Raw genomic sequence first — 23,999 nt, forward strand, 5'->3', positions numbered from 1 at the left:
TTTCTGATCTGTAAAACGAGGGTGTTGGGTTGGATGATCATTCAGAACCCTCTAAGTTCTGGAAATGCCCTCAAATTTAATGTTCCATAGCTTTAAATTTATCTTATTTCTCCCCATGGACAGAACTCATCGTCATCCCTCTGGCAACCTCCTCAAAATTCTCTTTAAAAGGGAAACTTTGCGTAAAATATTCCCTATATAGTGAAAGAGTTCAGAGCATACCACCCCAAAATATGCCACTCTGTCATATTGATTATTTTTAGTTAAAGGCGTTTGAAAAACAGCAGATGCAAGAAGGGCACTCTGACCTTGCTGAAAGCCGGAGATGGGACTCTCTGATGGAAGGTGCCCTCCGTGGACCAGGAGATGGAACTCTCAGACGGAAGACGCCCTCCGTGGACCAGGACATGGAACTCTTAGATGGAAGATGCCTTCTGTGGACCAGGAGATGGAACTCTCAGACGGAAGACGCCCTCCGTGGACCAGGACATGGAACTCTTAGATGGAAGATGCCTTCTGTGGCCAGGAGATGGAACTCTCAGACGGAAGACGCCCTCCGTGGACCAGGACATGGAACTCTTAGATGGAAGATGCCCTCCGTGGACCAGGAGGAAAGAAACATTCTTATCACGGGGACGAAGAGTAGAACCTGAGAGAAATTTCTGCACACAAACCTTGTTAAACTAATCCGTTTCTCCATGATTAAGTGCTCAAGCCCAAGCCCCTTTGCCTTGTCACATTTTCACAATTTACTACTCCTTGTCCAAGCTAACGTGTAAGCATTCAATTCTAGCTGTTTCTTTGGGTCTTCATTTATCTTGTCAGGGTTCCAATGCACTTGTGAAAAAATAATTAAAACTTCTGTGCTTTTCCCCTGTTAATCTAGTCTATTTTATGTCAGTTTAATTCTCAGACCCAGTTGGAGACCCTAAGAAGGTAGAGGAGAAATTTTTCTTTCCCTACAACAGCAGAATGTGACTGTAATTCTTATTTGCTAAATGCACGTGATGTGCATTGCCACCTATTGAGCGTTGTTCTCCTTCCTGCCTTTCTTCTGAGGAAACGTCTTCCTTTCTTTCTGCTCTTTCTACAGTTGCAAACGATGAGACCCAAGTGGAATCCTTAAAAACAACAATAGAGTGAGAGGCAAAAGAAAGGAAGGAAAGGAAGAGAAAAGTGAAAAGGAAAGTCTGGCCAAAATGAGAGGAAAAGGAGGAGGCTGTGAGGAAGGGATTGGTGCAGGAAGGAGCCACAACTGCCGGGAGGAATGGGTGTTGTCTCCGGGAGGCCTTCAGAGTGAGAGGGGTTCCACCGCCCTCTGATCACCCAGAATTTCTAAAGAAACTAGAGATGCTCTGACTGGTCTAGCTGAGAATATGCACTGACTTCCTGTTGAGTTCTGTGGGGCGTCATGTGACACAAATAATGGGGCTCTTGAATTTGAGAGTCTTTGAGACAGAAGTGGGATGTACTGATGTGGAAGTGAGTGGTCCCAAAGGGCAGCACCCCCCGGGAAGTTGCGGAGGCATCCCTTAAGGCTTCCTATTGAAGAAGCAGGGCTGGGTTCCTTTTGGGATACCTAAGAATCATGCAAGGCCACAAATCGCCCCTGGATCCATAGAGAAAGCTCACTACACCTCTCTGCTCACTTGTCTGCCTCGAACAACTCACACCCTCAGCATTGCCACGAGGCCTCTGTGTGAGATGGACGCACACAGGATGCCTCCACGGTGCATCCGGTCTGACAAAAGCGACGAGGCTGGATTTCAGCAGGAGCCCCCTGCTAGCAACCGAATTCGGCAGCCTGCTCAGACTCTTTCACGTGGGAATTATGGTCCAGGTCCACACCAGGCAAGGCTCCAATTGTCACCTATTAATCAGCAACTCCTAGCACCACAGAGAGGCAGAATCAGGTCACCACACAGGGAAATGATGTTGGCTATGTGATTCTGGCTCCCCAGGAGGAGAAGCTCGGTTCTGGAAGAACCAGTACTCGGTTTTCTTCCTTTAAATCTCCTTTAAAAGTGAACAGATTCCTGCAAAGCAAGGCTTTGTGAAAAGTCAGGGGGTCCGTGGCGGAGGGTGGAGGGTAGGGGCGGGGAGTGGAAGTGACTGGAAAAGACAATGGGGCTCCTGGTGCTGGTGAGGTCCTCTTTCCTGATTTGGGTGCTGCTTACACAGGTATGTTTGCTTTATGACAATTCACCGAGTGGTACAGTTATGATTTATGTGCTTTTGTGTGTATATGCTACAGGTCAGTTAGAAAATGTCATCTTTAAAAAGTGTCCCAGGCGTGCTCTCCTGGAGGAGAGGGGTCGTGTTTTTATCCACAGCTCTATCCCCTGCTTTGAGCACAGTGTCTGGCTCATAATAAGTCCTTAATAAATATTTGTTCAGTGAAAAACAGAGGACTGGCTTTCCTCTGGAATCCTGGCACAACCATTTGTCATCCTTCAGACGTGTTGGCTTCTGACCCGTGAGATGCTGCACCCACACAGTTCACGACGTCAGCTGGCGGCAACATCTCAGCATTCCTTTGGCAAGGAAACGCAATGGACAGGTGCCTGGCCTTTTGTGTTTTAGGTTCTCTTAAGCATAGGGTGGATTTCTAAGCCTGGGGAAACGATGCTAATAGCAAATGTAAATCATCCGGGACAAGAGCTCCATGGTGGAGAGAAAAACAAAGTTCAAGTACAAAAGCCAAGCTGCTCTTGGAAGAGCCGACGGAACGGCCCAGAGGTTCTCTCTTACCCACAGTGGGCGGAACAGCCAGACACCCTGATTTCCAGGGGACCCTGCTGCCAGGTGTTCCACGGTCATCACAGGACTTGTTTGTCCCTGTAGAAAAAGAATACTCTAAATTTCTTTTAAACAATCGCAAACTTACAGAAAGCTTGCAAGTTTGGGATAAAAACATTTCTGAACCATTTGAGAGTAAGTTGCCGACCTGACCGCCATCACCCCTGAACACTGCAGGGTGCCTTGCTCACAGCAAGGACTTTCTCCTGCGGAACCCGGTACAAGCATGAGAGTCAGGAAGTTAACAGACACTTCACTACCATCCAAACTTCAGTCCCCACTGTGGTTCCACCACCTGCCTCTTAATGCCCTTGCTTGTGGAGAGCTCCTGCTCAGAATTGGCGTTGCGTGTGGTATCACGCCTCTGCTGTCCTTCTGTCGGCGGCAGCATGTCTTCAGTTTCTTCTTGATTTTCAGGACCTTCTCACTTTCAAAGATTATAGGCCGGTTATTTAGTAGACTGTCCCTCAATAGGGGTTTCTCATGATTAGATTTGGGTTATTCAGTTTTGGCAGTGAAATCACAGGAGGAAGGCCGTGTTCCTCTCATTGCATCGTATCAGAGGCACAGATTTTAATTTGTCCCATGACTGCTCCTGTTCACTTTGATTACTTGATTAAGGCGATGTGGGCCTGGTTTCCCTGTTGTATAGTTACTTATAAGTATTTTGGGGGGAGGTAATTTGAAACTATGTAAATATCTCACTCATCATCAAATTTTCAATTTATTCACTTATTACTTAGATCTATTAACCATGTTAAGACACATGGTTTCTTTCCCATTTATTTAGTGGGTTATAGTGCATTGCTAGCATTCTTTCTTTAGATGCTCTAATTTAACGGTCCCTCAGTTTGGTCGGTGGACCCTTTGCAAGTTGGCCTCTGTGTCTTTTTGACACGTCTTCGTCATTCTTTGAGTACTTCTTTGTTCCCTGACCTAAGATACTCCAGGCTCCTCTTGTATTTGCCCTGCCGAAGCCAAGGAATGAGCCGTTTCTGCAAGGAGCAACACACACCCACGCACACATGCGCACACACATAATCTTTATTACTGTAACTAGCGTCATATGTGGAAAAGCAAGTTCACATCCATACCTCTGATTCTACTCCAACACCAACATCTCACGTTTCATGTTTGTAGCTTCCTTCTCTAACAATGAGAAACTTGGCTCCCATTAGCCTTAATATATTTGCTTATTTGATCTATCTCCTTGATCATAACTGGTCCACCTTCTCCACTGCCATCTCCTCCTCTGCATGGTCACCTTCTGCACCCTCACACCTGCTGGGGCTCCCACACCCTCCGCTGGGTTCCCCCCTGCGTCGCCTCTCCTCACCCTGCTTGGGCTCTGACATCCACGTGGAACCACCTCCAGTGGGCGCCCTCCTTACCTGCTCTGTCCCTGGCCACCTATGCTACCTGCCCTTCACACGGGTGGTCTCTGACACTCTGTGCTGGACCGCCTCTGTGTGTGGTTGCCTCCTCGCCCCATTGGGCTCTGACCCCCAGCATCGCTGCCTCCATGTGTGGACCCCTTCTAACCCCACCTGGCCTCCAACGCTCTACTCTGAGCCCCGGAGCTCCCTTCCCCCTCCCCGCTGCCAGTCTGGAAGCCCACCTTGGTCTGCCCCACCTAATGGCTTTAGGATTGAATTTTTCAGGAAAGAAAGGAAGGAGAAAGAAAAGGGGAGAGAATAGGGAGAAGGAGAAGTTTCTCTTAAATGTCGGCCCAGAAAGATACGTTCAGCATAACTGTTCTCAGAGCTTGTTAGACTCTACTTAGAGGATTCACCATATCTTTTGACTTATAACTGAGACAGAGATATCCTTTCAGACCAGTAAGGAGAAATATCTGATTCTTTTTATGATAGGACTCAGAAAAGTGTTTACACGTGAGTCTTATTACGATTTCAAGTGAGCCTGGCCAATCCACCTGGGCTGACGAGGCCTGGAGATGTGGGGAACAATCCAGCGAGAGCAGAAGACTCTGCGTTTACTTGGTAACTCCCAATCAGGAGAGTCACTGGAAACCAAGTGGCCGCCCTTCCTTCAACCAAAGGGGTCCTGATCACACCCAAGAACCTGTCTCACTGTTGTCGGGGACAGCGGTGGAGTGAGGAAGAGGGTGGGCTTCCTTTTCCTTTACCCCCAGGGCTGGCCGGGAGGGCATTCCAGCCGCACTGCCTTCCCATCACACCCGCACTCTCACCCCTGTTTTCCCCAGGCTCCTTCATCTTGTTCTATCTCAGAAAGACCCTACCCACTTGAAGGCACTCCCCAGGAGTTTGGGGCCAGCTTTTGGGCCTCTTTTCCTATTTGAGATGCTTGTCCCAGGGTCCCAAGACAAAACATTAGTTGCAATGTCATTGTCAACACTTCTCCCACAAGTCTTTCACGGCCAAGTCCTCCTGCAGGCTTGTGCTCGTAAGCCAGAGGAGCTCACTGTTCGCTGTACGCCTCCAAACATTTAAAGTAATTGGTAAGGTAATCCTGGTTTTAAAAGATTCAGAAATGGTATAAAAAGAAATCTAGTAATGAATAATAACAGCCATGGAAAAACACAGGTCGAAGAATAAGTTAACAGTAGTGACCTCATTAGGGCTTAGCAGTTTCTGTTTCTATAAACCTACACATACATAACAATGGGATTCCTAACCCTTTTTCTGGACTTCACTTAAGCTTTGCTATGCATCCTCCTGTGTCCCGCAAGTTTAGGTTGAGTCCATCCCCCTGGACTTGTTATATAGAGCTTACTCAGTTATAGTTAATTGGTCACACAACTGCTTATGTAATGGCTGTATTTTCTACTAGGCTTTTGGCTCCTTTGAGGGCATGAATTTTATCAGTCTTATTCACCACTCACAACCCCAATGCTTAGCACAGCACTTTGCACATAGAGCTTACAAAATATTTGTTGAATGAATGAATATTTTCTGAGCAATTATGATGATGTTATTGACCTCACATTATTTTATCCAGTATAACAACCAATTTTATAGATTGGGAGACAGGCTCTGAGAAATCAAGGAACTTGCTCAAGTATGCATGGATTTTAAAGGGTAGACCCTGCATTCAAACCCATTTAGAGAAAGAAGAACCTGCTGTGGTTAGAGCATAGGTTCTGATGCCAGCTGCCTGCAGGCAGGAGTTTCATAGGCTGTTATGAGGACTGAACAAGTTAATGAGGGCAAAGCACTCAGAATGGAGCTTGGCATAGAGTCGGCACTCGGGAAATGTCAGGGGTGAACGTCCTTTATGCCTCTCAACCTGTGTCCTTTCTACTTGGTCACGTTGCCTCCTCTCGTTAGTGAAGAGACTCTCTCATTAGCTAAACATCCTCCCCCCATTATCTAAAAGACTACTCAGAATTAATATAAATTAATATACCACTGTGGGCTACTATGCAAAAAATGATCAAAGCCTAGAGGCGGAGTGAGAAGATGGAAGGAGCCTGGTCCCTGAGTCACTGTGTGGAGGGCAGCTGCTCTACCCCACAAGGTGAGCACCCCCTACAAATTAACTTACGTTGGCTAAGTCTCTAAATTTGTGTGTTTGTTAGTTACAGCAGCTAGTGATACCCTGACCAATATAATCTTTTTTGCACAAACAGCTGGGTGGGTAAACTAGACGACAGTTGCTTTGCAGAAGTTATCATTTCTCTCTCTCTGTTTCTCTCTCTCCCTCACTCTCTCTCTTTGTCTTGGTTTTCTTTCTTCTGGAAATCACACTTGAATATTATTTAGATTTTGGAGGGAATAGAGAAAGAAAACAACAAGTCCTGTTTAAGCTTCCACATCCAAACGAGTCCTACACTAGCGTATTGGGATTTGCGTGGATGTTAATAAAGGGGGATTTTTTCCAGTTTGTCTGTTATTTCCTATGAGTATAGAAATTCTGGCACGAGGAAGGTGCTGGTCAGGGAAGGATTGGAAATTCTTGGGTCTCTATGAGTGATATGATCCTAGTAGCTCCAAAAATTCACCTCTCGCTCTTCAGGAAGAGAATTTATTGCCTTTTTATTCAAAAGAGGGAATTTAATATAAAAGCTTGCTGCTTTCTGTTTCAATTAACCTTACCTGTAAGAATCCTGGCTTTTGAAAAAATGGTGAGATGATCCTTCTCACAGGGTAAAAACCCAGATTAAGACCTGTGGAGCCTAAGACTTATTATCTCAAACCAGTGAAATACAAGAACTCATACTGAGCATGCATTACGTTTATAATTAGAGGAAAAAGCTGTTTTTGTAAAAACAAAACAACAGCAACAACAATAAGAACCAGCAGTGTGAGGCTTATTTTCAGAATGTTTTATGTCGGATATTATGAAAACCATCCCATTTCGCCTTTTCCACCTGTCTCTCTTGTTTAGGAATTAAGTGGAGGCATTTCCTGTAGGAGGAAACTTAACCACCTCTCCACCATTCCCCCCCAGCCCCCCCACATACCCCAGCTCTCGGTTCTTCCTTGTCTTCCCACGGCACCTTCTGTCACACAGACAGCTAACAAATACTGCTTTCCTCCTAAACGAGTCCCTTCTTAATGCAGAGAATTATTCTTTTTTTCAACATGGCACATGGTAGAAACTGAATGAGTACTTGTTACGTGATTAAATAAGTGGGCAACAATTTAATTCTGTACCACTTCTGCTGGGTGAGACGTTTTGGATTTGCAGATCCGGTTGTGCAAGGACACCGTTCAGCTCCTCAGGAAATAGCAGACCTGGAACTTTCCCTTTAGGGAGGGAAAGCAAGTTTCTGGGAGCCTTTCAAATGTTTCATGGGAATCCCACTTTTGGTTAAGGACACTTTTTTTGTTGTTGTTCATCATTCCATAGACCTCACGGACCAATTTACGGACCACATCTTTCCGGTGGTTCAACATGGTCTTGGCTACAGAAGGCTGAAATCCTGCTACGAATTGAGGCTTGTAGGAACTTAAAAGGAGAAGTGTCTCATGGGAAACCTGTCCTCTGGCATGCCTGAAGAGAGTCTTGGGCATCTGAAGACACCCACCCAGGACATCAAAATGAAATTAACAAGAAGGAGCCCCCAGGAGGGAGATGGGGTGCCCGAGACCCAAGTGAGTAGTCGATTGAGTCCAATGAGGGTGTAATAAGCTGTTTTATGTGGTTCTGGCAAATTCACCCTACACCCATAATTTTCTCTTAAGGTATCGTTAAAATCAAATGATTCCCTTATTTGGGGTATCCATTTACACTGTAATTATTTTGGTCTTTTGTAGTGACTTCTGTGGTTAAATTAGGCAATTCTTCTCCTGCCTGTGTAGATAATGTAATGACTTTTTAATCATTTGTTTTCTACCAGCCAAATTGTTTCCATGATCACATTAGAAATTCTTCTGTAGCGATTCCAGTGAAATTATGGAACTACTGGTGACAGCCATGCCGATGAACTACAGGTTGCCTGCTGCTAAATTCAGCCAGTGAATATCAGAATACTGTCCATTTTCCTGGGAACCCAGAAAAGACCTAGTCATTTTGATCAGTGTGTGAATATCCTGACATTCACCATAGAAATCATAAAGAATACCATGTGGTTATGGTAGGTTTTTAAAAAATTGCATTTGTTGCTTTGTTCTGATTATAAAAGTAATACATTATTATTATAGAAAATTCAGAAATACACAAAAATACAATGAAGCCTATAAAAACACCTATAATGTTACCATTTACTTAAGAGCATTTCATATTTGATGGTATTTTCTTAGTTTTATCTATTTCTATTAGCTATCTGTCTATCTAATTTATCTATTTTCTTAGTTTTATCTATTTCTATTAGCTATCTGTCTATCTAATTTATCTATCCATCTACCCATCTACCTATCTATCTATCTATCTGTCTATCTATCCATCTATCCATCTATCTACCAACCTACTGTACCTATCTATCTATCCAAAATTGGAGCCATAACTTACTTGTAATTTTTTCTTTGAGGAAGATTGGCCCTGAGCTAACATCTGTGCACATCTTCCTCTATTTTATATGTGGGACAACCGCCACAGCATGGCTTGATAAGCAGTGTGTAAGTCTCTAACTGGCAAACCCCGGTGCTGCTGAAGCGGAATGTGTGAACTTAACTGCTATGCCACCGGGCCAGTCCCTTACTTATAATTTTTTAATCATATTTTTTCATTTAATATGTATGATAAGCATTTTTCCACGTCACTGAATATTCTTTGAAGTTATACCTTTTAATGGTTGTATAAGATTCCATTATATTCATTTGTTCTCTCAATATTTTCTGAGCTCCTACTATGAACAAGCACAGGATTTACTGTAATCTTTTTAGTTATTTCCGTATCATTTGAACATTTGGATTCTTTAAAAATACAAGGCACACCATAGCTCTCTGCTCCAAATGCCAGCAGGCCTTCCTATTTTGCTAGGAGTAAAAGCCAAGTCCTTTGAGGCCCTTCACGATGGCCCCCAACCCTGGCCTCTCCAGTCTCCGGTTCATCTCCCACTCCTCTCCCTGCTCAGGCCACTCTAGACACTCTGGACCCCCTACTGTCTCTCTAATTGCCAGGCGGGCTTGTGCTCCTGGACCTTTGCAGCAGCTGTTCCCTCTGCCTGGAATGCCCAAGGACCTGCCACCCAGAATCCTTCAAATCTTTGCTCAAGTGTCATCTTCTTAGTAAAGCAACCTGCTCCTCCTCATCTTGCTTCCCACCAGTTCTCCCTTGTCTTGCTCTGCTTTTCTTTTTTCACAGCATCTCTTACTTTCTCATGTACTATTTTATTTCAGTCATTTGCTAAGTTTACTGTTTGTTATCTATTCTTTCCACTATGATATAAATTTCACCAGGGTGGAGATTTTCTGTCAATTTTGTTCACTCATGTTTTGCAGGTGCCCCAAACACTACCTAGCACGTAGTAGATGCTCAATAAATATTTGTCCAATGAATAGATAAATGGTTTGCATTTTTGGACAATGCTGTATTGAATCTAAACCTTTGACTGAATCTCTTGTGATTTTCTAACATTGAGTCAAAAGAACAAATGTTGAGGCTCCCTGATATGTATCGTTCAGTTGCTTTTTAGAAAAGTTGTTCTGATTTACATTTTGGCAGCAGAATATAACGATGTACATCTCATTTCATTAACACATGCCTTAAGTATTATTTAAAAACTATCTTTCGAGGATGGCCTGGTGGCATAGTTGTTGGGTTTGTGCACTCCGCTTCAGCGGCCAGAGGTTCACAGGTTCAGATCCCAGGCATGGACCTACACAGCAATCATCAAGCCATGCTGTGGTGGTGTCCCACATACAAAATAGAGGAAGGCTGACATAGATGTTAGCTCAGAGACAATCTTCTTCACTAAAAAGAAAAAAATCTTTGCCAATCTGATTGACAAAAAATGCTACTCATTTAAAAAATTTACAATAAAAAGTTTTACAGCTATTTGATTACTCGTAAATTTGAAGATTTAAAAATCAGTTTATTAGTCATTGACATCTCTTCTGTTGGGATCACCTGCTCACATTCCTCATTGATTTTTCTGTTGTGACTATTAGGATTTCTTTTCATTTTTATTGGGAATAATCTGTGCAAACAAGAGAATATGTTTAGAGAAATAAAGTAAACTCTCTTCAACCCACCACCCAGCTTAAGAAATAGGACATCAATGATTCCTTTGAAACACCAGTGAGTGCCTCCTGATCCCATTCCTTAGCATCTTCATGAAGAAACCATTGCTTTTTCATGTGTCCCCAAATGGTATGTTATTTAGTTTTGTCTGTTTTTAAAATGGAGTCATACGGTGCGTAGTCTTCTGCACTTTGTGTTTCTAAAGCTCACCAATGTGTAGTGTGCACAGCTGACATTCATTTGTTTTTGCTGCTGTGTAGAACTCTCTCATGTGTGTAGACCGCCATTTATTGATCTAGTGTCCTGTCAATGGACACTTGGGTTGTTTTTCTCTTTGGCATTATAAACAACAGTGCTACAAACATTCTTGCTCATATTCCTGAGGTATTACATGCAGAATCAGAATTCAAAATATAATAAAATCTTAGATCTGACCAAAACACACACTTACACACTCACACTCACATCCTCCCCTCGGTCTTTCTGTCACTGACTTTACCCTTAGCATGTGCAGCCTTGTGCTATTACTCAAAGAAAAGAAGATTATTGAGGTATAATTTACTTATCATGAAAGTCACCCATTGTAAGTGCATGATTCAATGATTTTTTTAGTGAGTTTACTGAATTGTGCAACCATCTCCAAAGCCTAGTCTTGAAACAGACCCATTCCCCCAATAAGGCCCCTCATGTCCATCGGCAGTTAATCCCTTCTTCCTAACCCCCAGGCCCAACCATTAATCCGCTTTCTGTCTCTATAGATTTGCCTTTTCTGGATATTTTATATAAATGGAGTCACAAAAAATGTGAGCTTTTGTGTCTGGCTTCTCTCACTTAGCACGAAGTTCATCCACGTTGTAGCATGTATTTCATTCAGCATTTCATTCATTTTTACTGCTGAGTAGAGTTCCACTGTTCAGATATACCACATTCTGTTTATCACTCACCAGTTGATGGACATTTGGGCTGTTTCCACTTTTTGGCTATTATGAATAATGCTGCTATGAGCATTCATGTACAAGTCTTGTGTAAACATATGTTTCAGTTTCTCTTGGGTTTACACAAAAGATTGCTGCATCATATGGTAAGTCTATATCTAACTTCTTAAGAAACTGTCAAACTGTTTCCACATCAGCTGTGCCATTTTGCATTCCCTGTGATTGACTTCCTCATGTGAGTTCATCTCCCTCCTTAGGCTGTAGGCTTCTTGCAGACAGCAATCTTGTCTGTAGCCCCGTGTAATCCTAACACTCAGCATAGAATAGGTTTGTGACCATTAATGATGATTGCTGTAGTGGGCTGAATAGTGGCTCCAAAGATTTATGCATGTCATAATTGCTGGAACCTGTGAATATTACCTTATATGGCGCAAGAAGTGATTAAGGATCTTGAGAGGAGTAGCTCATCCTGGACTATCCAGATGGGCCCTAAATGCTGTCACAAGTATCGTTATAAGAGGATAGAGACAGAGAGAGATTGTACACAGACACACAGAGGAGCAGGCCATGTGCGCACGGGGCAGAGAGAGAAGTGGCCACCAGCCAAGGAACGCTGGGAGCTACCAGGAGGCAGAAGAGGCAAAGAACACATTCCTCCCTAGACCTTCTAGAGGGAGGATAGGCCTGACAACACCTGATTTCAGCTCGGTGAAACAGATTTTGGATTTCTGGCCTCCAGGACTGGAGAATAAATTTCTGTTGCTTTAAGCCACCGGTTCATGGCAATTTGTTAAGCAGCCACGGGAAACTAATACAATTGCTTCAAATGGCAGCTGAATAGAGCAATAGCAAAACCTGGAACACAGAATATCTGGACCCAGGAGACAGAGAGATTTCCAATTCCTTTGGGGTGAGCCTTTCTTATGAATGAAATGCATTCCTTTACTCCTCGAGTCATTCATTTTCAACCAGTGAAGTTCAGTGGCTCTATCTGACGGCCCTTATGCTGTATTTTTCTTTCCGTCCGGAAAGAAATTACATGTCTGCCATTGCTTCACATGCTTTATTTTCTGTTGTATCCAAACAAATGTTATAGCTTATAATCATCAGGAGTGCAAGATTCTGGTACCAGACTGCCTGTGTTCAAATACTAACTCTGCCACTAATAGTGTGTGGCTCTGGGCCTGTCACTGAAGCTTTTTGTGCGTCAGGCCCCTCATCTGTGTAATGGAGATAATAAGTGCACCTGCCTCATAAGATTTCTGTGAGGATGAAACAGTAAACGTTGAACAACTGGCTCTCTTGATGGGCAGCACTTGCCAATTTCTGTGGTGTAAGTACTCCCTCCATGCACAAGGTCAGGCCATCAAAGCTGCGTCACTGAATGTGGAGCTGGCGAGAGATGCGTTGCAGCACAGCGTGTCACGATATTTCCTCTAATACAGATACAATAGATGTCAATGACCTCAAGAATGTAGATAATTGTAAAATGTAGTAAAATAATTAAGAGATTAGTTTTCAGTGTTTGCTAAACTTTTTAAAAATAATTTAATTAATTGTATTTATACAGTTTAATTTTTAATAATGGTTGGGTTTAACAACTGGTCCACACGTTTCCAAAAAATTCAACAATTGACATTTTCCCATGAGTTGGTATAAACTAACTCGGCTCATTTGAGTTAATGTTTATAAACAACAGAAAGCCTGCACACCAGCAAAGGTAGATAAAAATATTAGCTAATTACTATTGCTGCTACTATTGATTTGACTAGTGAGCTCTATAAAGGCTGAAATTAGGTATTTTTCCTTGTCCTAGAAAAGCTCAGGCACTAACATCGGATCTTGTATTGTCCTCAGCGATGATGACTTGCTTTTAGAAGAGACCCGAATTTAAGGGCCTGAGCACCCAAGAACAGCGCTGACTTGGTAGCAAAATGAAGGCAATGGTAGCCTCTCCATCTCTTTATCAGCGTGCTTGATGCACTCAGCCCACTTTGGGCTTGGGAATAAGGAGTAAACAGGGCCCGTGGAGGGGATGGGTAGGGGACGTCTAGTTTAAGATGCACCGCTTTGGGGATCTTCAGCAAGAACCACCAGTGAGAGAGCAGCCGAGTTGCAGCCTGGGGCTCTTCGTTCCCTGTCTGCTGTCGTTCCTGGTACGGTAGCCTCCCTCTTAGTCTTTAAAAGAGGCGGATTGGCAGCAGTTAGCTCAGGGCCAATCTTCCTCAAAAAAAAAAAAAAGAATATTAAAGTTGAACAATACTTAAGAAGCAATGTGGAGAGCAAGAATTGATGAATCACCATAAACACAGGCCAAAGGCCGTGGACTGAAAGAAGAGCTTTACATAGGTAATTCATAGGGGCTCCCTAAACGTTGGACGTTAGTTAAATACCTAGAAAATTAACTCATTATAATCCATTTATCCCCTTGCTGATGAAATTAATTCCATAAATTGTTAACATAGCTAAAGTTTAAAAGTACTTACAATAATTAAAGCGTTTTCTATTACTCCTTTAAATGAGTAAAACTGAATATAATGGATCAATTTATTCTGGAATACATAGGGGGAAAATAAACAAATTACCTAAAACCAACTGATTTAAACTGGAAGGTCTCTGTGTTGTAAGTTACGAGTTTCAGTTTCCCTGAATTAGCTTCAAACAGATAGGATAACATAAAAATTCTGAAGGAAAAAGGGAGTAGTGAAGACCCAACTTCAGAGACTTCAGCCGTCCTAGGGCTGTGCTCCAGGAAGCGTGCCGTGTGGAGTTTTATTCCTGGGAAATGCTTTCGGGAAAAGAGTTGGGGGAAGGCTGCGTATCAGTCCCTTCTTGGAGACTACGATGCATGGCAGCAAAGTAAACGCTCTGGGCCGCGCTACTGTGGAGACAACTCCGTAATTTAGTGTCACTCCCCGTCTCTTAGACTTACTGGACCCCGGGACCCTCTTTCCATATAACTCCTATTCACATCTTGAGCAACTACTGTTCTCCGGAACACGGTTTTGGAATCCCCACACGAGGGTTAGGTATTATTGCTCCCAAATGTTTTCGGATCTTCAGCAAACCCCAGCCTCAGTTTCTCCTTCGAATTAATAACCCCTTTGCAGAGACACTCTGAACCAAAATTTCCACACAAAGGTTCTCTAAAGACTTTGCAATGCTGCTTCCGTGTTGGGCTAACGTTCATTACTGGAGGGCCGCCTAATTGGTTCTCCTACTTCTCTGTTCTGCCAGACTGTCAATAACGCACCTCTGTGGGATGTTGATTTTGGGTTGGCACGCATGTAAAAACGTGGACATGTAGCAAAGCCAAGGAAGTTACAACTTGCTTCAATTTCAACCTGATGGTCTATTTCAAAGGCCACTTTTTCCTCTAAAGGCACAAGCACCATAGTAATTTCCTTTAGTACATTTTTAGCCACTTCCGTTGAGACGAGTTGTTATGGAATAACCTGGATTCAGATCATCATTTCAAGTGTGGCTTAAATGTGGAGCCAGGATGGCTGCAGCCGAAAGGCTCACCTCGGCTCGTTACTCTGAAGCTGCCTTCTCAGCCTGGTTTTGGCATAGGAACAAGGTAGTACGTAATTCAAATCAACAAGCCAGGGCAGAAAATCCAAATGACTGAAAAGCGAAGCAGCGTTACCATTCCTGCAGGATACTGGGAGCTGAGCTCTGTGGCACAAGCCAAGGTCAATCAACAAGGTGCCTGACGGGCCAGGCGCCTGTGGTTGGCCTTGCTTCTGCAGAGGCGGCCTGTGCCCATGGTGGGCCTTGCTTCTGCAGAAGTCGCCTGCACCCTTGGTTGGCCTTGCTTCTGCAGAGGCGGCCTGTGCCCATGGTGGGCCTTGCTTCTGCAGAAGTCGCCTGCACCTTTGGTTGGCCTTGCTTCTGCAGAGGCGGCCTGTGCCCGTGGTTGGCCTTGCTTCTGCAGAGGCAGCCTTTGCTCCTTCCCAAAGTGGGTTATGTGTTACGCTCAAGTGCAAACTCTGAGTAAATGTTCATCTTTACAAAGTAGAAAATAATCAGATTTGCTTTTTAGTTTTGGTTGTTTCCTTGAAGTGAGGCAAGACTAATTTGAGCTTTGGGGACATTTGTCTTTGGGGTTTCTGGAGAGCGTCATAAGGCTCCTCATTGAAGCAAGGGTCCATGGGTGGAGATGAACTTAATTTCTATCACAAGGCTTAAGATTCTAACTCCAGCCAGACTTCTGCTTTTCTGTCTTCTAAGCAAGCACAGCAGTTCTAAGTTGGAATAACCCGATTATCTTTTTGGTTAAAATGGATTATTCACAGAATTCTGAAAAATATCTTTCCCTTGTGAGCTATAAATCTAAAGCTACAAACTCTTTCTTTCTTAAGCAGGCTCTGAGGTTCTAGGAACTCAGCTGGATCAAAGAATTTTACTTGACGAAATAAATTTTGTCCCCTTAATTTGCTTTCTACTTTCTTTCCTATTTTTGTGTTTGCAATATTAATACAGGAGAAATTCAGTAAATGGTCACTGACTTAACTGGCTTGACGGCTCATGGTTCTTCCATCCTCACGGCCTGGTTCTTACAGTCAGCCGTGAGGCTGAAGTTCAGAGAAGGCAAGGCAAGGAAGAGCTCATTTGACCAATGCCCAGGGAGAAGCAGCAGCGTTGCCTTCTACCTATACTTCCGTGGACATGGACCTGTGAACTTGCTCCCGGACATGGCCAGCTGCATGGATATGTGAACTTGCAGCTGCCCAGGGCCCTGGACTAAGAACCCCAGGCTTAGTTTAATGCCCTGTTGTCACCATCTTGACATTCTTCATCCTTTTTGAACAAGGGGCCCACAGTTATCTTTTGCTCTGGGCCCTCAAATTACACAGCTGGTCCTTGGCCTGGTCAGCGTATAATTGGCTGACCTGGGCTCCCTGCTCTCCTCTTGCTTTTCTCTCCCAGCCATGGCGCCAGATCCAGCCTCAGGACCATGCTCAAGGCTGGACTGTCCAGTGTCATGTCCACCAGAGCAGGAAGCATATTCACCCTGAGATGAGTCAACTTTCAATGATCCTCCTGTGGATTTGATGGATTATTTGTCATCTCAGAGTAGCTTTCTCTTGGTTTGGACTTCCAAGAAATCCCGGGTAATCTCAACAGTTGTGCAAACTGAACGTGATTGGGAAGAGAAATGAGTTACCAAGGAAAAGTCCTGCAATGCCCAAGCTTAATAAAAATCATTTTTCATTTGTAATTTTTATATTCTTATTGACAACAAACCAGTAAACAGATGGAAAATCAATTTACATTTGGAGTTTATGTGAGAATTTAAAAAACTCTTACTGAACACCTGAACACTTTATGATGTAAGTTTCCTGTATATGGCTTCTATTTTTTTATGTTGAGCCATATGGAGGACATTTATTCAATATGCTTATTAAACTTTTATATTTGCACCACTTGCATAAACTACCTAAAAATTATGACTACAAAACTCCTGTCTTTAGATAGTCATTTTCTTTCCTTTCTTTCTTTCTTTTTTTATTGCCTTAGGAAATTCTTCTGAAATGGCAATGTTTCTCATTTCCCCAATTTGAAAATTGCTCACGTCATGATATCCCCTTGCTCTCCCCTACTTTGGGAGAAATGCTTTTATCATCTACACATTATTGTGACGATTTGTGCCTTCTTGAAGAATTTGGAAAGAAACAGCCCTCTCTGTTATTACTCTGTTTGTATGACCAAGAGTGCTGTGCATTACATGGCACTCTGATCGCTTTACGAGGACCCCTCAAGGACACATTTCTCTCGCCCTCAATTAGAGCTCACGTAAAGGTTGGCTCCTCTGGGGCTATGCTGAGCACATCAAGCTAAAATTGTGTCATCAGGCTCACTGGACATAGAAGAAGATGGGAAGATATCTAGGTACCAAAACTCCTTTTAGGAGGAGCCCTGTATATGGTTGAAGGGAAGCCTTTCAGAAGCCACTCAGGCGGTGTTAAGAATTTCAAGGAGCATGCTCACGTAACAACATGCTCAACAAACTTCCCTCTGAGTAGCTTAACTGAATTTGACTGGAGAGCTTTTGTTTCCTGGGTGGGGCATAGAATTTTAGTGTCAGAGACACTAAATTTAGTGTTAGAGACGCTAAAATTGCCTGGGATAGAGGATGAGGAGCTCCCCTGTGTCGGCAACCCTCTCCTTAACCTCTTGTTCATGCAGTTCTTTTGTAAACAAATGAGGAAGAAACATTTGAAAGACTATCAGCTTGAAAGGATGCCAAAAAGTAGCTTTCCCACAGACCTATGTGTCTTAATCCAGCCCTAATGTAAGTTCCTTTGTTAGTTTAACTTCTCCTGAGTGACTAGTTTTGTGTTTATGGTCTTTGGGACTTGAAATGAGCCATGGCTTCCTCTTGGAGGTGGTTGGAGCAGAGCTTAGTGAGAACTGTATGGTCCATCTCTCACAGGTGTGTCAGAGCTAACGGTAGCCTCCATCTCTCACAGGTGTGACAGAGCTAACTGTACCATCCATCTCTCACAGGTGTGCAAGAGTCCTTGGACGCCTTTCGTCTCAACCTCACTACTGGACCCATTTTATTGTCTAACTTTATTTCTTTTTGTCTCTTTTTCCTACTTATATTATCTTGCCAAATGGTACACATCTCCTCTGACTGCCTTAACTCCTTACTTTTTAACTTTTAAATGGTTGCTTAGAGGTATTTTACATAAATATTCTCTTCCTCTGCCTTCTCCTCCTCCTTTTTCTTCTTCCTCCCCTGCCTCCTCTTCTATGGTAACTTCATAAGAGTAACAATTATTTCATATCCCACATTATTGGCCTTTGTTTCGAGAGCTGGCCCCACTGCTGTGATTCCACACAAATTAACGAGGGCACCAAAGGGGATTTTTTGGATGAAGGCTCATAAAACATTTGGAGGGGAATGGGGAGCAGGTGCTCAATCACTTTGCTAAAAACACAACAAAACACAAGTGAATCATACTGTATCTCACCAAATAAGCTATTTGTATATTTTTATTAAAAGTATTCAATATTTAATTAGCATTATTCATTTATAATATGACTAATAATTTAAAATTATTGGCCTAACCATATTTCCAAGTGTCTACTAGGCATTTCCGCCAAGATCTTCCAAAGGCGTGTTAAACTCAAGATCTTCAAACCCAAACTCAACATCTCTGAAAACCCTCGTCGCTGGCTACACTTGCCCCTCCTTAGTCATTAGCATCACTGTCCAGATTCCTCGCTCTTCCTAATCCCTACATTCAATTGGTGATCTAGTCCCTTGCTTAGATCTGAAATCTCTTGTGAGTCCAAACTCTCCTCTCTGACACTAAAGCCATTTCAGATCCTATTATCTCATCCTTTACCTGAAGTCTGCTATGGGGGTGTGTACTCCAGGGTGTACCTAAAACCATCTTTTGGGTAAGTGGATAAGCGAAGAAAATATCAGAGCTTCTATTTGTATTTTTATCTCTTCCTTTGAACATCTCTGGCTTTTCTAATGCATATATTGGTAGTTATACACATGTGCTCAGAAATTTCTACTGGGGTGTGCAATCAAAATGGTCTGGAGAAGACAGACCTAGACTCCTGAATTTTGTCACTCTGCCTTCAGTCCAGCTTCCTGCCATTTTCATTCTATTTTTCACCTATGAGTTAATACAAGGAAGCACTTAGCATAAACTAAGCTCCATAGAAGTGTTCGTTACTGTTATTATTACCATCCTATGCCCAAACTGAACTTTCTGCCATGGTCTTAGATCCTCATTATCATTGCATCTGGATTTTTACTTAAAAGTCTTAAATAAATAAGTTAGTTCTAGTATTAGAATCCCAGGGTTAGCTCCCTGGCTCCTGGCCTGCTTTGCCAAGTCTGTGTGATCACAGGCTGACACTCTGGCTCTGGCTGGTGGGAGGAGAACCGCTGTGGTCCAGCACCGCAATGAGATGCATTCATTCTGCTTCCAGCCACTCCCTTGATCACGTCCCTAAATCACACAACCGATCATTGCCGCTCCCTGGCATAAGAAAACTTGTAGGCTTTCGATCGTCTATCGAATAAAGTCCACATTCCCTTGGGAGAATGAGAACATTAAAATATGTTGGAAAGTTGCTACCGAGGATTTGTGGAGTTTTGTGTTCTACTGTATTTCCTAAGAAAAAGGAAAGAGGAAGCATAGCAGAGTGTTAAGGCTTCAGAGTCAGATGACATGGATTGTAACCTGTCCGTGATCTTGGGTAAAATGCTTCCTGTCCCCAAGCCTCAGTTTCTGATCTGTAAAAGGGTGTAATGATACCCACCTCATAGGATTGTGGGATAACACATATAACCAACAGGCTTTTAATAAATGTTTAAATAAACACTTTTCATTTGTGACATTGTGACACTTTTAGAAAGTCTTAGAATGTCTTCTATTAATGGCATATTTAACACTTTCTAGTTAAAGAAGACCTCCTGAAAGAAATGACAACTAAGCTGAGAGCTGACATGCAAAAGAGCGTTGCAGCCAGGGACATCAGAGTGTGGTGTGGCACAGCTGCGGTAGAGACAGAGCTGGGAGGGGAGACGAGGCTGGAGGGCTAAGACAGGCTCAGAGAATGGAGTATCTTCTCTTTTTTACGGTGCTGCAAAGTTTTAACTACCACTCACTTGCAACCAACTTTATTTCCACATGCAAAGACCACTCCAGACGACAGTCCAAAAACTAAAGCAGCACCTTTATTTTATACACACGAACAGTATAAAATGTTTATTATGTAAGAGCTGTGTTTTGTTTACAATATATTATATTGCTTCAAGCCAATGCCAAAAGTTCATACATTATATTCCCTATTTTATTGTGTTTACAATATATTATATTGTTTAAATGTTACTACAACAGTGTTTTTTCTTTCTTTTTTTAATAATGAATTCTCTGGGATCAGGGGAAAGTCAAAATATTGTACTGAGGGTTTAAAAGTAAGGGCAATTAAAAATGTGACAAATATCTAAATACACGACAAAATTTGAAAGCTGTAACTTTAGCACTATTTACTCCTTCATCTAAATCCTTGTGATTGAGGCTGGTTTGTTCCATTCACCTTCTCTAGGGTACCCCCAGCCCCTCAACACCACGAATGCATTGTAATTTTAGAAATTGTCTGCCAACGACACAATGAAAAGACAAAATTTTAACCTGATCAACTGATATAATAAAAAATCTGTCCCAAAGCACTGAAACAAGAAAATCTATACCATCACGCTACAGACGTACTTAGAACACTTAAAAGAAAGAGTAAATATCAGCTGAGTGATTTATAATGAAGCTAATAAAATTCAGGCCAGTATCCTTAACTGTAATGAACATGATTCGAACATTCAACACATGAAAGGTTAACGAAGGCTATGAACTTGGTGTAACTTAAAACGTTTCAGCCGTCGGAGTTCACCAGATGTAATTGGATTCAGGTGGGTTCTGCCGCTCCTCAGCCTTTTTAAGTGCAGGCGCGTGCTGCCGGAGCCTGGCGCCTGCCGCCCTCGGGGCGAGCCCAAGGCTAGCTCCATACCCTGCAAAATTATTCACATCTTAAAAGAAACTACAAAAACAGGCTCTTTCGATTCATTATTAACCATTCCAATGAAATCCATTTTCCCTTTTCAACCCAGAGTGAAGGACCACAGGGACCACATAAAGCTACCTGAATGAAGGGATGTTACAGGTTCAAGATCTCTGTTAAAAGAAACCCATTTTACTAAATCCCTGAAATCTGGCTTCCATTGCCTCCCTGACTCACTGCATATTTTGGCCGCGCAGAAACTGTTGATGCAAAGTTTGGATGAATGCGATTGAATGGAAGATGTTATCCACCAAGGACGGGTAGGGATCTAGCCCTGAGGTCTCGAAGGCAGGGAGCTTCTGCAGAGAATCTGATCGCTGAGCCTCTTCACTGCATTGCAAAACCAGCCTGATGATATATTGCTCCAGCTCAATATGACAACCCCCAATCTTCACCCAGATCACATGATCGGGTGTGACTATTGCACTTACACAAGATAGGAATTTTCTAAGAATTAAGAACTTCCACTCTACATGTTAGAGAAGGGTTACGATTTGAACTGATTCCTTATCAATGGGGATTTGTGAGTTTCGCGTTTCCAGCTCAGTTGCCAGTGGAGTGTAACTCTGAGTTGCACAGCCTGAGGCCTCCCTTCCTCCTCCTTGTGAGCCACTGGAGGTGCTTGGGGCACTGACTCATTTCTACTGATTTCCTAGAACTGATCCAAGATGGCAATCCTATTTTTAAAAATCTGCCTCCATCTCCCTGTGCGTTAGAGTCAAGTTCAGCATTTCACTTGTTCTTTGTGGCTTTTAAATGCAAGCATGCCACTAAACAACTACTGAAAACAGAACACTTTGTTCCTGAATGTGTTTCTGTGAATTGTCAGTATGCAGGCTAGTAGCTCATGAAATGGCCAGAATGTGAGCCAACAATGTGCTGGAGTACGTCCCTCTCCTGCTGCCTCCCTGCCACCCATGAAGGCCAAACCTCCCGCTGGCAAGGAGGAGCCGAAGCAGGGACGTCTGTCTCCAGTATCCTCCTCCCCACTAGGATGTCTGGGTGCCTGAGGCCTCCCAATGTGTCACCCCACTGGGAGTCTGTTCTTTGCAGAACTCTGTGCCTCAGAGTTCCTCACGACCTCCCTCTAGTCAAAATACACCCCATTCTTTCAGCCTGATTCTCTTAGCTAACGCACAAATGGCTGGGCAGCCTTTCCTGGATAACACGTTTGCATTTTCATCAAGCACCGGGGCGTCTTCTAGACATGCACTGCCTTCATCTGAAGGCGGTCCACCGAGGACAATAGCTTCAGCAGCATCGTCTTCAAGTAGGGATGTTGCTGGGTGCCGGCAGACCTGTGAGAATTGCTCATTGACACTAGGGGACGGCCCCTGACTTGCCCTCTTTTTGGAAGAGCGAGCGGGTGTATCAGCAGAAGCAGTGGTGACCCTTGTACTCTCCTCCCATCACTCTTGGTCATCAGGCCCCAAATGTGAGTCTCAGAAGACCTTTGTAATTGAGTCCTGGGATGTAGGGTCTCACCTCAGTGTGTCCCTAGGCCCGAGGACTTCTGGAAAGTTACTTTGATTTTGGGACAAGCCTCAGGGTTTGAATCCTGTGTAAAGGGTGGCATAAAAGGTTTGGCTTACTCTTTTCTAAAGTGGTTCTAGAAATGGTTAGTTTTCTATCAATCTTTTAGTCCAAAGAAGGCTTCCGCCTAAGTCTGTTCTAGCAGGGATACCGTTTGACCGTTCCCCGCGGGATGAAGGAGCTATTTTCCAGAGGACCTGCAGTTCTTGTTACGCTATGCCCACCTGAAGCCCCTTCAATCTACCACCCAGTCACTCAGTGGGTGAAAAAGACTCAAACGATGAAGAAGACTCAAACTAATGGAGAGGTGTAGCCCAGACCAGATACGGATCTCCCTTAAAATAAACAAACAAATAATCACGTATACCTACACATAAATGTATTACATGTAAGCCAGAATAATATCATGCGAACATTACAAAATATGCACAAAAATAAGAATTAGAGATTGATATAGAAATATTTACATAATACATATATATTTATACAAATTTAAATAAAATAACATAAAATATCAAAAATATTTAAAAACTAATATTTTCCCTCAGCACCCCAGCTGGTCATTTCCATGCTCACTGGGCTGCATGCACTTTGGATGACCACTGACCTAGAAAAACATCTGATATGTACGTCACTTGTTCAATTTGTGTCCATTGTTTTGGAGACACAATATGATAGACACAATCCAGACGTCTATTATCAAAGGGTGTTGTATAATTGAAACCTTCCTTTCCTTAAAGGACAGTGGGCAGTGGGCCCTTACTTAGGATTCCGAGTTCCAGCTTCGAGACGGACTGAAACCACACCGCTGATCTGGTTCACTTGCTAATTGACCGTCCCTCCCATTAGACCCAGGGCTCCGCCAGGCAGGGCTTTCTCTGTCTGTTTTTGTGTCCCCAGAGCCCAATTCAGGCTTACAGCACAGAAAGAGCCCAATCAAAACAAAATGGATGAATTTACCGAGTTTCATATTGTGTATAAAACAAGCCGTGGTTTATTATCTAAACAGCTGATTCATTTTTGGTAGTCAGTAAATTTGAAAAAATGCAACTCCATTGTAACACCTCTCCCATCCTTCATAGACCTTTTCTTTCCCTCACAAAAACCCATTTAAAACATACCATAACCAATGCAATGTAAAGATTTTAAAGAGCAAAATTCTTCATGTTTTATATGCTCTTGATAAATCTTGGATGATAAAGTCAGAGCCAAGTAGATACTGATTTTACATTTGACTTAAAGTCTTACTTCTTTATTTCTTTCTTGGTTAACATGCTGTATTATCACATCAACCTGTATGAACTATTTTAACCCAGGAGACGTTGTGGGGCTATTTTACAGATGTGCTGATATTTACAATGATGCATGCTTCTTGACACGCTAAGGCGTAGACTGGAAAGTTCAGAGAGTTGTGGGGGGCAGGAGGAAGCAAGGGGGAGAAGGGGCAGAAAAGAAGTTGCTTTTAATGAAACAGAAAGCAGGGCTGAGTTATGGGTTGTCTTTTAGCCTTAGAGCCAAGAAACAGACATGAAG

At 43.0% G+C, this 23,999-nt stretch overlaps 1 protein-coding gene across 1 annotated transcript in view; it reads right to left on the reverse strand.

Annotated features, from left to right (window-relative positions):
* Positions 1-20,036: 20,036 nt before the first annotated feature.
* WIF1 (WNT inhibitory factor 1) overlaps positions 20,037-23,999 on the reverse strand; it is a 63,527-nt gene continuing 59,564 nt past the window's right edge. Inside the window, exon 10 of the mRNA XM_023643951.2 lies at positions 20,037-20,883. Coding sequence (XP_023499719.2) covers positions 20,762-20,883 — 122 coding nt within the window. The 3' untranslated portion in view covers positions 20,037-20,761. The remainder of the gene's footprint in view (positions 20,884-23,999) is intronic.

The sequence above is a fragment of the Equus caballus genome, chromosome 6, assembly GCF_041296265.1.
Source record: "Equus caballus isolate H_3958 breed thoroughbred chromosome 6, TB-T2T, whole genome shotgun sequence".
Classification (NCBI taxonomy): domain Eukaryota; kingdom Metazoa; phylum Chordata; class Mammalia; order Perissodactyla; family Equidae; genus Equus; species Equus caballus.